This window comes from Hoplias malabaricus, chromosome 14 (assembly GCF_029633855.1).
Source record: "Hoplias malabaricus isolate fHopMal1 chromosome 14, fHopMal1.hap1, whole genome shotgun sequence".
Taxonomy (NCBI): domain Eukaryota; kingdom Metazoa; phylum Chordata; class Actinopteri; order Characiformes; family Erythrinidae; genus Hoplias; species Hoplias malabaricus.
In genome coordinates, this window is record NC_089813.1 from 35,351,146 (window position 1) to 35,367,497 (window position 16,352).

General features: G+C 40.9%; 1 protein-coding gene across 3 annotated transcripts in view; it reads right to left on the reverse strand.

The window, feature by feature from the left end:
* Positions 1-16,352, reverse strand: part of fibcd1a (fibrinogen C domain containing 1a) — an 89,017-nt gene that overhangs the window by 47,706 nt on the left and 24,959 nt on the right. For all 3 annotated transcript variants that reach the window (XM_066644489.1, XM_066644488.1, XM_066644490.1), the window contains 2 exons: positions 9,825-9,990; positions 9,359-9,495 (listed from right to left, as the gene is read on the reverse strand). In XM_066644489.1, the coding sequence (XP_066500586.1) occupies positions 9,359-9,495; positions 9,825-9,990 (303 nt within the window). The remainder of the gene's footprint in view (positions 1-9,358; positions 9,496-9,824; positions 9,991-16,352) is intronic.

Below are 16,352 nucleotides of genomic sequence, written 5' to 3' on the forward strand. Positions count from 1 at the left end.
TAAGTTATGGGACATAATTCATTGAAACTACATTGAATCAAGATAATAAAATGTTCACAGTTTCTAAAGGAAAATTTGCTGTCATTTGTGGCTTTCTTTCGTCACTTACTCCGCCATCTTGCTGGTGATAGCATTTATAGCCCTATCCCTGAAATGACTTAAATGTGTCCCAGAAAAATCTCAGTTTCCAGTGGTATATGGCCCTACCCTTTTGCTCTACCCCTCTTTCTCAACAAGATTCCCCCTACCCCTAGGCACCCATAGTAATTGATCATTACCTTACTTTTCTATTATTTCTAACACCTTAAATATTACATTTTCCTTTTGTGAACTGCAGGATACTGGCATTTTAAAATTAATTAATTTTAACACATTTAAATTACACAGTAAAATATTAATGCTATGCGCCAATTTCCACAACACATAGTAACATGCTGCAATTTAAAAACTGTAGGGTTACTGTAGAATAACAGTCATTTCCTGCAGTGTATATAGAATATATTTTCTACACCGCCGCGTATATTGTTTTCTCCCAATAGCTCTGTAGTGCTTGATGGATCCATGGGAGTATTACAGGGCTGTAATGTTTTATAGGACTCTTTCGAATACTGCACCTGTGCACAGACAGAGGCAGTACAGGGAGATTATCCCAGACAAGCCTGACAGCCGCAGCTGCCCTCCAGATGTTGATACATCTGATTACTGCAGGAATAAAGTATCTGCTCCAATTAACCACCGTTAGTTGCAGAGATGTCCTGTTTCAGAGAATCCTGAGCTTTTTCCCAATATCTCCCCGTAAACTCTCTCTAGGTTGTTTTTCTCTCTTGCCTTCTGTCCCTTTTTGTTTGACAGATTTTGTGTGTTTGTATGTCTGCCTGACACCCTCATGGTTTTCCTCTCGCTCTTGCTCTATTTCTTTTACTCTTTCTTGTTCTCTCCTTCACCTCTCCCGTCACAGTTTCTCTGTATTTTTCCCTCTCTTACCTAGACAATCCCCGTTGTTATCCCATTTCTCTCTCCTTCTTTCTTGCTGTCCTGTCCTCCTTTACTAGCTCAGTGTTCACATTCACTCCCATCTTTCTTTCTCTTGATCTCATGATCGGTCTTTCTCTCTCTCTCTCTCCTAATATTTGTTTTCATTTCTCTACTACAACTGTCTTGAATCCTCTCTTTCCCTTTCTCACTAAAAGCCTATTTATACTTCTGAATTGACTCAACTCACAGCGTACGCCGCAGGATACGCAAGAGCCCTATGCCGTTGTGAGTGTTTATACTTCTGCGTCACTATGCAATTACACTGCCACTCCACTAGAGCGGAATCTCAGACATCTTCCTATATACTGTATAGTCCACAATGTAGTGGTGTAGTACAATTACTTTTATAAGTCTTTGAGCACTATTTAGGGAGTAGGGTGTTGTTTGGGACAGAGCATAGTGCCAGGAAAGAAACAATTAGAAAGCGGGCAGGTTTTTCCCACGTGTTCCAACTTCTCATTTAGTTATTTTTTACAAATACCATGTCTGAGGAAATCTCTCACTATGAATTTGCTGGTGTTTGCGGTCTCTATAGTGTGGAGGAGAAGAATTCATTTTCCTGTAATTCTTCGGTTCGATATAAACAATGTCCGTCTGACTACTGACCAATCACAGTTGTTGCGGTGTGCATCAACGCACAGTGTAATTACATATCTGGAGAGGTGCACGTCAGGCTACGCTGTAGGCTTAACCCTTGCTCACCTTCCCTTTCCCTTCCTCTACTCTTTCATTCTTTCTATCTCCAGCACCCTCTTTCATCCTTTCTCCCCTTCTGTTTCTCTCCTTTCTTCCTCTCATCTTGTTTCCCCTCTCTTCCCCTCATTCCCCTGTCGCTCTCTCTCTCTCTCTGTCTCGCCTTCTAATAGATTTTTTTTTCTCTCAGACGCAGCAATGGAAATGGAGAGGGAAGGAATTTTAAATTAATCAAATAACACAAGAGAACTTAAGTGAGGGCTGAAGGAAAACAGTACGAAGGCAGTTAATTTGTATGCGTCTGATAAATGAGGCCGAGCGAGCTCTGCAGCATGTGCACATCAGAGAACAAGAGTAAAATCCTGCACCCTCCCCTCTCTCTCTCTCTCTCTCTCCCCCTGCTCTTACCCCTACGGTCTTCACCTCGTCTTTCTTGCCTCCCTTCCATTCTGCTCTTACAACCACTCCCCTCTATTTTCCCCTTATTCCCTCACTTCCTCTTCTATCCTTCTCCACCCCTCCCCTCCTCAGAGACGTCTGAACCCAGTCTGCTCCTCTCCAGCACCAGCAAGCCCTCCGCATCCTCGTCAGAAAAACTGCTGGAGGCCACAGATGATGAATAGAGGCACTGCAACTATTAATTCCCCATAACAGCTCCATTCTTCCTCTTCAGGCTCCCACTGCTGGCGACGTGCTCACGAGGGGAGGAAAGTTCGCTAAGCTAATGCTCTTGAAGCGCAAAGCAGCTTTGACTGCAATCACCAAGTACAATATGTCCCCCTTTCAGACACCACAGAGAGGGCAAATAAAGAAAATATGTTTTCTGACAGCCTTGAATCACTTCCAGCGTGAAGAGGCCATGCTGGGACGCCTGGCAGAAGTTTGTCTGCACTGTTGAAGTGTTGATATTAGAAGCCGCTCTTGGTGGTCTAGTTATCTTCCGACCCTATACAAAACAGACTTTTAGTCACCCAGTCACACTCCAAACGAATTAGGCCTTGTTCAGACAGGCGGCACAAACACGATTTTCAGCGCATCTCATTTCAGCAGAAAAGATTTTCCTGCGGTCTGAACATAAAAAGCCACACCAGATCAATTCAATCTGATTCAACACACATTTATAGGTGACATCAAATCAGGTTCAGCTCTGATTCCGCTTCTCTGTGACTCTCCAGTGTGTACAGTCCAGTTAGATTTCATTTGTATTTATACATCATGGGATGCATGGTTACTATGACCACCAGTGCAGTTACGTGAGCAGTGACTTAGGGCTGGACGATATTGACAAAACTTATATCACGACATATTTCTAAGATTCTGTCAATACAATATAATTCCAGTATTGATATGGACAACAAATAAGGCACAAAAAATTTCCAGGAAAAACAAGAAACATGACATCACTGACAAACCTAAATCTCTTTGCTTTTTCAGTATTAATATTTTAATCTAGCTTTAAAGTCGAGTGCAATGAACTGAAGGCAGCGCCATGTAATGAATTTCATTCAGTGACTGATGCTGTAAATAATGTATATTGAATATTGAATATGTGTTTAAAAATCAGTGGCAGGTAGTGTTGCAGTCACACAGCCCCATGGACCTGGAAGTTGTGGGTTTAAGTCCTGCTCCAGGTGACTGTCTGTGAGGAGTGTGGCGTGTTCTCCCAGTGTCTGCGTAGGTTTCCTCCCACGTTCCAAAAACACACGTTGGTAGGTGGATTGAATGTTGGAGTGAATGTGTGTGTGTCGACCTGTGAAGGACTGACGGCCACTCCAGGGTGTGTACCTGCCTTGCGCCCAATGATTCCGAGTAGGCTCCGGACCCACCGCGACCCTGAACTGGATAAGCGCTTACAGATAATGAAGGAATGTATGAATGAATGAATGAATCAATGTTTCAAAATCATTTCTTTACTGTAACAGTTTATATTGTGATATATATTAATATTAAATTATTGTCCGGCCCTACTGTGACTACAGATTGACAATTCAAATCTGATTTGGTCATTCGTAATTTGCAATCAGGACATTCAATCATAACATCAGATAAAAAAATAAGTAAAAATCTGATTTGGCCTGCAGTGTGAATAAAGCCCTAGTGACCAACCAGACAGTCACTCATATTTAAAGCACTGAATGTAGACAAACCTTAATCAGAACCTCTAAGGCTGAGCTGATATAAACAGTCCACTGAATCCAACAAAACAGTCGTATGTTAACAAAGACAAGCTTGTAAAAGACTTTGGGTATCCTTCTCTATTGTTCATGGAAGTCATTTCTAAGAACATAACTAGTTTGAGAAAACACTCTATGAATTCTCTTTTTTCTCAAACTAAAAATAATGTCAGTAAAGCGTACATATCTCTATAACAGCTGCATTCCACTACATCATTAAAATTATGTAGCACAGAACCCTCACAGAACCATTGTCCATTTATTCAGCGCTTACAAGGTCAATTTTGTTTGCCTTCAGCTGATCTCATACTGTCATCTATTCTTGAAATGACATCCTTTGGATGCATCACTTTCCAAGAGCAAATGTTCCAACATATCATCAGACATAATGCAATGCCATGAATTTCATTCTCTGCAAACAATGCCAAGCACATGCTCATGTGCGGTATGCACCTATGATAGAATACAGGATTGTAGCCCTCTCCTTAAAAAAAGAGCATTTAAATGTCTTATTAATTCACCCCTTCTGCAACTTCAGTTTACTACACAGGAAAGTGCCTGTCAACAAAAAAAAATGTATTTGGTTGAAGCTTATTTTGAAGTTGATGATAGACTATATACAGATTTATATTAAATGATATAAGAAAAACAAAGGCATTGCTTTTTAAATGGAAAACAGTGGATGTCTAGGATTAAATGTAAGTAAAACATATCTAAATGCAAACAAATAATTAACATTTATTTTTTTTATTAGTATTCCCAGTCACAGTGCTAAGAGTATAAATCTATAAGATAAAAAAAAACATTTTCGAAAGCCTTCTTTCTGTTTGTCTTTTTAGTTTTAGAAAACTCACAGTCAGTGCTGTCACACTGTTCTGAAATCCTTGACTGTTTCTCTTTCTGGTGCTGAGATGAAGGATTTAAAAAATACAGGAGACAGCAGTAACCCAGTGGCTCCACACCAATAACCAGGCATTTGAGACCACCACAAATTGTGCCTTTTTTTCTTTTTACAGTTCTTGGAGCATTATACCTGACACCCTAGACATGAAGCTCAGATGCCAAAGCCCTAAACCATCAAACCGCAGAACACTGATCACTAAATCTATATCATAATTCCCTCAAAAGTTCAGAAAACTTCTACTAGTATACGTCTTAAACAAGCACATGGCAGACACTCAATGTTTCATAAGAACTAGAGATATCTCCCAATTTCTTCCAGTAACAGCCTTCATTCCACTGAGAAGACTTTACACTTGATGTTGGAACACTGCTGTAAAGATTTGACCACAGTAAGGCACTTAAACCTTAGTGAGGTCAGGTGCTGATGTTGTCTGATTAGTTCTGAATCATAAATGCATCTCTAACTCATCCCTAAGGTAATGGCCAGTGGTCCATCACTTCAGAGAACACCTCTACTTCTGCCCAGGCTTTATACCTCTGTAGCTGATTCAGGGTGGTCTTGATTTATTATTATTTTTTTAATTCATTCATTGTCTGTAACCGCTACATATATATAGCACAGAAAACACACAAAAAAGGACTCTTTTAAAAAATATGACAGCTTGAAAACATGCTGCTAAAAAGCAATCAAGTGGGCCTGTGTGATTGCTGTTTGAAAGGGGACCACAAATTTAAATTGTTTTAACGATAGCATTGAAAAAAAAAATTACTGGTTGGAAAAGAATGCATTATACAAAGGCAATGATATAAAAGATCTTTCATGTGTTTGATGAATGAATGAGTAATACTCCAATAACAGAGCATTCCCTCACTCGGCTTTCTATCGATGGCTCTGTAATAAAATGAATAAAGCACTGTGAGCTTTAAGTCTGTAAGTCAGGTCAGTGTTTAATAAGATATTTCTGAAAGTTTTGTGAAAATCAGCATTTACTTATATTTGTATATAATCATATGCAGGTTTCTATGTGTGCAAGTGTTTTTTCACTGTATTAATGTCTGCATTTCTCATGTGATTGCCTAATGAAGTGAGACATTCAGATATTGCATATGAAATAGCTACAGATTCTGTGAATTCAATAGGTCAGTGCCAAAATATGTCTTTTTAAATACCTCAAAATACATGCTTAAATTTACAGTGTTTATCTATCCATCCATCCATTATCTGTAACCGCTTATCCAATTTAGGGTGGCAGGGGGTCCAGAGCCTACCTGGAATCATTGGGCGAATGGCGGGAATACACCCTGGAGGGGACGCCAGTCCTTCACAGGGCAACACACACACATTCACTCACACACTCATACCTACGGACACTTTCGAGTCGCCAATCCACCTGCAACATGTGTTTTTGGACTGTGGGAGGAAACCGGAGCACCCGGAGGAAACCCACGCGGACACGGGGAGAACACACCAACTCCTCACAGACAGTCACCCGGAGCGGGAATCGAGGCCCCTGGAGCTGTGTGACTGCGACACTACCTGCTGCGCCACCGTGCCGCCCTTAGTGTTTATCTACACAAGGAATATTCAGTATGTATTTGTACAGAGATAAACATATGGGGTCTGTACCATAAACAAAAGATTAAATAGATTTACAGCTTTAAAATAAAGACAGTTACATCTATATTGGCTGACCTACACAGGACTCTTCTTTAAATCTTTAAACCTTCTTAAATAGTCAGTATGTCCAATATTTATCTTTTAAAATGATTAAAATATGTATATTCATTTCTGTTCTAGGCATTTGTCATTCATTCATTCATTATCTGTAACCGTTTATCCAGTTCAGGGTCGCGGTCTAGGCATTGGTATCATATGATATTAGCATATCAGTTTAAAAGTTTTCAAAATAAAAAAGTATAAAGCCAAAAATGCACTGCTGAGTTTTTGAACTGCCTCCTGGTTGACTGTGGAAGGCTATGGTATAGTATGAGTGAATGTTACTTTCAGTAAAGGAGTCAGTTTAACTGACTTAGAACACTCAAGGGTCTAAATACAAATGTGTCATATCCCTGTCCAAACCTGATATTAACCTCCATCTCATGGGGTTTCATTCATTCAAGTTGACAGCAAGATATATAGCCATTTATGCCTGGCATTTCTATGAGTCTATAATGCACCCTAGCAGTTCTTATGATGAAATGTTGACTGAAGGTTTCATGCATATTTACTAGGTCTGTCTCTTCTAGAATTTGTTGTCAGTCAGGAAAGTCCTGCAAGTCTTTGTGGACATTTACAGGCTGTTGCATCTGTTCAGACACAGAGCTCTCCAAGTCAAAACAAAAGGGAAAAGTGGTGAAGAAAGAAGACATGCAAAGCGGATGCTTTCGTCTCTGCTCTGTTATGATTAGACTGTCCTTCAGTGCTGTCTGGGATCCTGCAGGTCACTTTAGCATGCAGAATACAAATGTTCTGTGATCATATACGTTCCTGATCAAGGATGCTTTGAGTTATCAGAAGGGCTGAATGATTCATTATTTTTGCATCGAAAACACATAATTTTTCAATTAAAAGTACATTTTTTGGGACTGGCAAGGCAGGAACACAGCTCAGAGGGGGCACCAATCCTTCACAGGGCAACACACACTTTCACACCTACGGACAATTTTGAGTCGCCAATCCACCTACCATCGTGTGTTTTTGGGCCTTGGGAGGAAAATGGAGCACCTAGAGGAAACCCACGCAGACACTGGGAGAACACACCAAACTCCTCACAGACAGTCACCCGGAGCCTGACTCGAACCCACAACCTCCAGGTCCCTGGAGCTGCATGACTGTGACACCTACCGGCTATGCCACCGTGCCGCCCAACTTACAACCTATCTTATCTCAAATTATATAACACCCTTCCAATTTTATTGGAAAAAAACAAACTAAATAAAAGCTGGTAAAAAATGAAACTGTTTTTTGAAGATAAAAATGTCCAGGGATAAGCTCATACACAATAATTGCATTAGACTGCAATATTGGTCATAAAGTGTGGCCTTGAGACATGATCACAGTGCCACCCGAAAATGTATTGGAGCTCTTCAGCTCTTCACACCTGTGTTGTCTGTTCATGACTGGATGGCAATTTTTTGATTTTCAGGTGCAAACAAGGCCAGAGAATTCCATAAAGCATTTAGCACCAACATGCACATCACAGGAAAAAATGTTCACAAACAAACTTGAGAGTTCTGGGACACAGTCATATTGACAGATATGCAATTTATAAACCGGAAAGTGAAGAAAACGGCAAAGTGTGAAGATAGGAAGAGCTCATGATCCAAACCTTATCATGATATTGGGCATGTATGGGCAAGCATGCAAGTGGCTCATTTGTGTTTATGCGTAATGTGATTGCTGGAAAAAGCAGCAGGGTGAATTCTGAAGTGTTCAAAATATTGTAACTTTTCTGTTTACAAAAATACCTCAAATCCATGTGGACAGTTACCTACTAATCTTTTTTGCTAGTATGGACCACGCCTGTAGAGGCTGAAACAGGGAGGTGAACTCAGAGGAGTTCAGGGCGGCTTATGAATGTGTATGAAGCCGGACCCCCGTTGGATAAATGAATACAAGAAAAGGGTGGAGATGGGGTGGAGGTGGGAGCAAGTTTTAAACAGGAGGCTCGGTGGGTTTGATAATGGCCAAACACGGCTCCAAATATGGGAATCAGCAGAAATGACCCAGTGCTGACGTAGTGAAGCAGTCGAGTCGAGATCCGTCTTCTGAGCTAAATGACATGAATTTGCGGGGTATATATAGGGCTGAGAGGAGGAGTTCGGGCGTGGTCCTCTTCCCAAAGTTATGTTATTACATAACTTCCATTTTTCTCGAATGGCTGAATTCCAGACCTGGCAGGGCATCATATAAGATGATTACCCAGATGTGGGGATGTGTAAATACACAGCCTGAAGCGAGAGATTGACTGTAAAGACACATGAATATCTTATATATGCTTATGCTGTCCTGTCCAATCATTTATTTTCACATGACAAGTTGACACTGAAATAAATATTAACAGATTACAGCTGTTCATTTTACTAAATATTTGGTATTTGATTTATCTTGAATTTGATGAATATAAATAGTATTGATTGCACTATGCAGATATTGCACTGTCCAAACATTAAGGTCTTTATGGCAAAAAAAACAAATATTTTCTCATTGTGTTCACTGAACCACGACAGCTGCCCTTTACATTGTGTGAACGTTTTATCATAAACTGACCAAAACAAATAGTCCCAAATTACTTGAGATATAATCTCTTTAAATTAAACTGACATTAGAAATTAATGAACTTTGTGCACTCTGTGGGAAGGAAGTCTACACCACAGCAGTTGAGAAATATAAACTGCTGCACATATAAATAACCTCCCGGTAATAAAAAGTAAATCATCATGTTCATTGTAAAGGCTCCCTTGTGTTGATTCACCTGTATTATACATGTGATCCTCCGGGAATGGGACGGAAAAAGCTGTGGCAGGGCAAACATTTCCGAGCATCCACTTACCGTCCAGCCACCTCCATCCGTGGTCATGTCGCAGTAGACCTGGAAGCCTGCAGGGAAGTGTGTGGGAAACACAGAGTAAATCCCATCTTCACGCTGTCCACTGGCGTAGATGTCACTGCAGTCTCTTGGTCGGGAGCCTGGCAAAAAGAAACAAGACATGCCAACATCATCATCATCTACATTAAGAGCTCGGCACTGCACTTTCTTCCCAGCCTCTGTATCTGAGGTGAGCAAGATAAAAAATTTTTTATAAATATATATTTATTTATTTATTTTTAATACAGCAGGCCCAACATGTGTCATCTTGCACATGCAGTGTAAGCAATGGCATCTCTGTGTGCCTCTGTCACTGCCTTGTAGTGTCCACAGAGAGCAGGGGAGTCTACAGAGAGTCTGAATCCACTGTAGGGCTCATTACGGCTGGCTGACCGCTTGGAGATGGTGGGGTAATGAGGAGCTTCTTTACCCTCTCCGTTGGCACAGCCCTTGGGTCGGATGCTGCGCACTGGAGCCCTCTGGAGATCTGCCTTCAGGCGTCCCTTCGTGTTGCCCGTTTCCTTCTGCATGGAGTTGAGGGCATCGCTCACTGAGTTCACAACCTTCACCATGTTGACCTGGCTCTCTGACAACAGCTAGAGAGAGAGAGAGAGAGAGAGAGAGAGAGAGAGAGAGAGAGAGAGAGAGAGAGACAGATAGAGAAATCATCCAGGATAAAAGCATGGAGCGATGAGGCATTTTCTGGTTTACTTGTGATAACAATACTCTGTCACAAAGCTGATATAATCTGTTTTCACTACACAGTCAGCAACAATGTCATTTTATATAATGTGTTTTGCAATAAATATATATTTTTTTTCATGATATATTACTGTAATTTTGGGTACTGGGTTAAAATAAAAAGTAAGATATGTGTATAGACACAGATCAGCCATAACATTAACAACACCTCCATGTTTCCACATCCACTGTCCATTCTGTTGCTCTGCATACTTTGTTAGCCCAATTTCACCGTGTTCTTCAATGGTCAGGACCACCACAGGGCAGGTATTATTTATCTAGTAGATCATTGTGCAGTACAGTGACAGTGATGTCATGGTTATGTTAGTGTGTGCTGTGCTACCTCAGTGTCAGTGCTGGATTGAGAATAGCTGGGCTGTGTCATGTGACCAATGATGATGGACTAGAGCACAGGCAACACAAAATGTGCAGCAACAAATGAGCTACTGTCACTGATTTTACATCTACAAGGTAGACCAAATGTAGCTTTGCCTACCAGAGCGGACAATATGTGGACAGTGTTTAAGCAACACATACTAACACAATACCACCATGTAATAAACCAATGAGAATAATCTACCACCAAAATAATACATGCTCTGTGGTGGACCTAAGCACAGTAGAACAGGGCAAGGAGGATAAAAAGTATGCAGAGCAACACCATACCTATTCTGTAACTATAGTTCTACAAAGTGCTTCTGTATGTTCAGTGGAGCGAATGGGCAGTGTAGGAACAAGGGGATGTTATTGTTATGACTGATTGGTTTATTTATGTTACATACTCTGCCTTCATTTTGCTATGTATTAGTATTTTAATGTATTGGAAAGCTCTCCTCATTCAAATGTACCTACGCCGGGTGATTGCCTGTGAGGAGTTTAGTGTGTTCTCCCTGTGTCCGCATGGGTTTCCTCCCACAGTCCAAAAAACACACATTGGTAGGTGGATTGGCGACTCAAAGTGTGTGTTGCCCTGTGAGAGACTGGTGCCCCCTCCAGGGTGTGTTCCCGCCTTGTGCCCAGTGATTCCGGGTAGGCTCCGGACCCACCACGACCCTGAACTGAACAAGCGGTTACAGATAATTAATGAATTTTAGTTAATGGTACAACTATCCTTTCTATTTGTCTTTGGGATTTAATGTAACATTTGCATGCCCACACTTTTACCCCGAGAGCTCTCAAAGTGGCAGGTGCTGGAAGGTTACATTTTCATTTGTGGCTTATTCCTGCTCATTCATTATGCTAATTATTTAGTAATTTAGCAGAAAACAAAATGATAATTTGTGCCCTGCTCTTTCTCCTGCTCATTACACTTACTGCTTCCACAGTACTACATCCTCTACACTGTTAAAAATGTGAAGACTGATCTGCCTTTTATCAGAAAGAGAACATTTTTGGCCCAAGTTCCCAATCTGTGATCTGACAATATTTCTGTGGCCAGTAATATATGTGTGACCCAGATTTCTGTCTTTTGATAATATCAGACATAGACCAAGGCAAAGCTAAGTTTGTAAGACTAAAATAAAGGCTGTTATTAAACTATTAGGTCGTGAATTTGAAGCCACAATTTGGAGTACATAATAAAACCCATCTCAGAAAAGAATCAAAGCAGAAGCAGAGGTTTATGTGAGAGATCTCACTGTGATATCTGTGACATTCTAGCTGCCGTTTTTCTTTTGTGAGTGTGTGTGTGTGTGTGTGTGTAAGTGTATGCATGTGTGTGTATTGTTTGTATACCGCTGTGCTATAAATTCTCTCTTGCTTATCATAAAGCACCTCTCAAGGCTAATAAAAAGATACAGTAAAATATCTTCAGTCTACTTGCCAATATGTACATGTTGTTCAGAGATAAATCTGAAGTTGGTTTCTTTTAATTGATATTTTATGGTACCTTGTTAATGCTGCACCATTTAAGGTGGAAAGGTAATTCAAATAAAGAGCTAACTTCAGTTTCACAGAGTGTGCCTCACTGCCTCAAAAGCCTGGCTTAATAATGATTAAAAGCAGCTGTGATATTCCACCTATTTCACTCTAGTTCATTATTTTGTGTCTGTGCTTCGATTAGTTACATGTCACAGCCTCTCATTCTCATTCCTGCTCAAAATCAAAATGAAATGTTTCCCATCGTAGCAAAAGTGACAGCTCCACAACACACTCATTAACTTTAGTTAGTATCACTGGGCATGACATTAAAAAGGATTCAACAAAAATGCTCATGTGGGTAAAATGAGCACTAGATGAAGCCCCTTAATTTGCATAGCACTAACTCGCCGCTTAGCATTATGCAGATTCAAGGGCTCAGTCATTTCACACATTTACTTTAAGCGTGTAACTTTACACTATGTCAGACAGTCTGTTCTTCAGCACAGTGGGAGGTGACAGCAGGATAGAGGTCTTTTGGTTTTTACGGCCAAGTTTTTTGTGTCTGTCTCAGCAAAGCTGCTAAGTGAGACAGTCTGGAGCAACAGTAAACGCTGATTCTGAGTGACGCACACACGCACATCAGAGGCTTTACTATGTGGGGCAGGTCCTCATGTTTTAGACATCAGGTGTCATTGTGAGTCATCTGCAGTAGAGTGTACGAAAATCCCAGCCTCCAATTATCAAAAACTATATCTGAAACTCTGCTGCTTTCCCAGGACACAGGAAAAACCACTGAGCCATCTAGGGTGATGTGAACAAGCGTCTAGTTCTTTGAGGGACAGCATTTGTTGTGTGGTGTTTGAGCATGTGCTTGTTTTGTGATGTGTGCGGTACCATTTTGTGTGTGTGTGTGTGTGTGTGTGTGTGTGTGTGTGTGTGTGTGTGGCCACTGGTGAAGTTGACGATGATGACAGCTGACATGCTGGTCACCTCCTGAGCGGACAGTGGGGACATTAACGCTGTCTGCTCTCAGCATGGATTCATCTCACACGCCCTCTCATCACACGTTGCTACAGCAACCGCACTTACCTGCCATTCATCAGAAGGCTTGCCCAATAGCAAAAATACAGGAAAAAACATTTGTCGAAGCTTTTCCCCCATTGACAGAACCTGTTGCCTTTCTCTAAGCCAGCTCTTAATTAACGCCCTGGTCTGCAGAGTGGGCCATTTATACGGATACACCTTAATAAAATGGGAATGGTCGGTGATATTAACTTCCTGTTTGTGGCACACTACTATATGGGGGGGGGGGGGGGGGGGGCTTTTCAAGATGGGTGGTGACCATGGTGGCCATTTTGAAGTCGGCCATTTTGGATCCAACTTTTGTTTTTTCAATGGGAACAGGGTCATGTGACACATCAAACGTATTGGGAATGTCACAAGAAAAACAATGATGTGCTTGGTTTTAACGTAACTTTCTTTCATGAGTTATTTACAAGTTTCTGACCTTTCTTATATGTGCTCAAAGTGCTGCCCATTGTGTTGGATTGTCAATGCAACCCTCTTCTCTCACTCTTCACACACTTATAGTAACACCGCAGGAGAAATGCTAGCACAGGCTTCCAGTATCCGTAGTTTCAGGTGCTGCACATCTTGATGGTATGATGTGCTATATGGGGTACAAAGATATTGGGGCCATTCTTCATCAATGGAAACCTCAAGGCCATTGGATATGTGAAATTGCTACACTAAGATGTGTTTTCCTCTTTATGCACTGAAGCTGGCACATTCCCTGAGTTTTTCCAGCAAGATGGTGCACCACCACATTATGGGTGTCAGGTCCAAGCATTCCTAGATGAACAGTTTCCTTTAAAGTGGATTGGTCAATGTGGGCCAGTTGAATGGTCCTCAAGGTCTCCTAATCTGACCCCCTTAGACTTTTATCTTTAGGGTCATCTGAAGGCAATTGTCTATGCTGTGAAGATATGAGATGTGCAGCACCTGAAATTACGGATACTGGAAAGTTTCCCCCCTCCCATATACTAATGTGCCACAAACAGGAAGTTAATATCACCAACCATTCTCATTTTATTAAGGTGTATCCATATAAATGGCCCACACTGTATGTTCAGAAACTGGCAAATCCTACTACTCTGGATTAAAAGAGGACAGAACTAAATGTGGAATGAAGCGTCTGAAAATATTTATCTTCAAGAATCAGCGGGAATATATAATACATTTGCAATAAACAAAAACTTCAAAGGACTTTGGATGTTGTCTTTAAAGCCCACTCATTCTACTTCTGTCCAGGGAATGACCTCTCCGATCGACCAAGGAATTACAATGGTGTGCTGCATGTCTCAAATCCCTTATTAAGAGTCTCTGTAACTTGCGGACCACTACTGGGAGCTACAAACACAGAGGTCTTTGAATAACACCAGAGCTAATTAAAACATCTAACATGTAGGTTCATCATGCTCCCTGTTACTAATCTGCCTCTAAAAAGACGTGCTGTTTCTACTTTTAAGCTTAGCATTGAAAAAACAAAACACAAAAACAGAGCTGGATTTAGATGTCTTTCACTTATAATTCAAGTCGCACCCCTCTTCTGGTCCAATGTTGGTAGATAAAGCATGCCTTTATATCTCTGCTGCCCAGCCTGCTCTGTAAACATGCTATCAGCTGCACAGGGCACAAAGCTGATGACTGCTGTTGCTGCATTGAGCTTTATTTAAAATAAGTTCACTTGCTGGATGAGGTGCATCCATTAATCACAGACATTCAAAGCTGCTTTTCCTGCACCCTCCTCTATCATCAATAATCTCCCTAACAGAGTGGGCATCTGAGTCTGGAACACAGCTGCCGCTTTAAAAAAGAAATAAATAAGGCCGATGCTCACTGGAGAAGGAAAGATTAATGAACACAACAGCATGGGTGGAAATGGAATAGAAAATAGCACTCGGCACCACAATCAAAACTTTCAATCTTACAGCATGAATGATTGAAAACATACAAAGAGATTTTGTACAGTCTATTACAGCGTACTTTCCTCTATTTCCTGCATTTCTGCATGACTCAAACTTCTTTAAAGCATTTATTATGAATCTATGTGGTAAAACGGTTGGGTTTTTTTTTTGGTGGTTTGTTTATTTGTTCTCATCTAACACATAAATATTATGTGGATATGACCTAAAACATTTGACCTTGAATAAAAGGGACTCCTTCATTAAAAGAGCATCACTCTATCATTATTGCATCATCATGACATCACCTACTGACATCCGTGTAGAAGCCGTATGCAGTCCGGCACTTATCTTGGTTTCAAGAAGTGAGTCTTTCAGTGCAACCCACAGTCTTCTAGCTTTGCTCTGTTACATTTTATTGGACTCAAATCCCTCGGGCCATGACAAAGCAAGCTTAATGCACACCCACTCTAATGAGGGCTTGAAGACATTTGCTACATTACGCCTCTACTGAAGCTCACCATTATAAAATACAGCGGCTGAGGTTTTTTTTGCCGTCTATGTGGAAAATCTCTCAAAATCCCTGCCAGGTTTTGACGTGGTCTAAATATATAACCAGTTTATATAAGTTTATAAAGACAAGGACATTGAAAATGGTCAAGATGGTTTAATGCTGTGTCTTGGCTTGCCCTCTATCTTTAAAATTAGTCCCAGTGCTGTCAAACTATTCCTTGAGCTGATCAGGCAGACAGCCTCAGGCTGATGTAGCTTGGACTCTTTTTCCAGAGAGCATATTCTATGGCTTGGCCTCCAGAATCAACACTCCGGGTCAATAATGACTGCCAGCATATCCATGCATAGCAAAAATATTAATTTAGACAGTTTAGACTTTCTTAATTTTGTGAGTACATGTCAGTAACTTCTGTCAGACGGCAGATGTGGCTTTGCCAGCAGATCAGGGCAAGTGTCAATGTGTGTTAATATCTGTCTGTCTGTCTGACAGATGCATCAACAATCTCTTTCTTTCCAGCCACTCCTTAAAGGTAAAGGGCAAAAGCAACTTGTCTGAAAGAGGGATTTATCATCCCCGCAATAAGTGGGATTCATTCTATCCAACTTGCCAGGCTATTACCCGTGGCTCTTGTTGTAATGAGGCGACCTTGATAATTAACTAAAGGATGAGCTAAGTACTCCTACTGGACTAATCTAAACTTGAATCTGTCATTTGCCAAATCAGGAATTTCAAGATTCACTGAACAGTACTGAGATGCCCTTAAACTTAAAGAACAGCATATGAACTACTTCCCTCAACTTATTCCACTGATCCCCTCATCACCTCAGATCTGCAGCCAGATCCACAATGGTGATGGTGACCTAGTTTTGTGCTCTCTGGT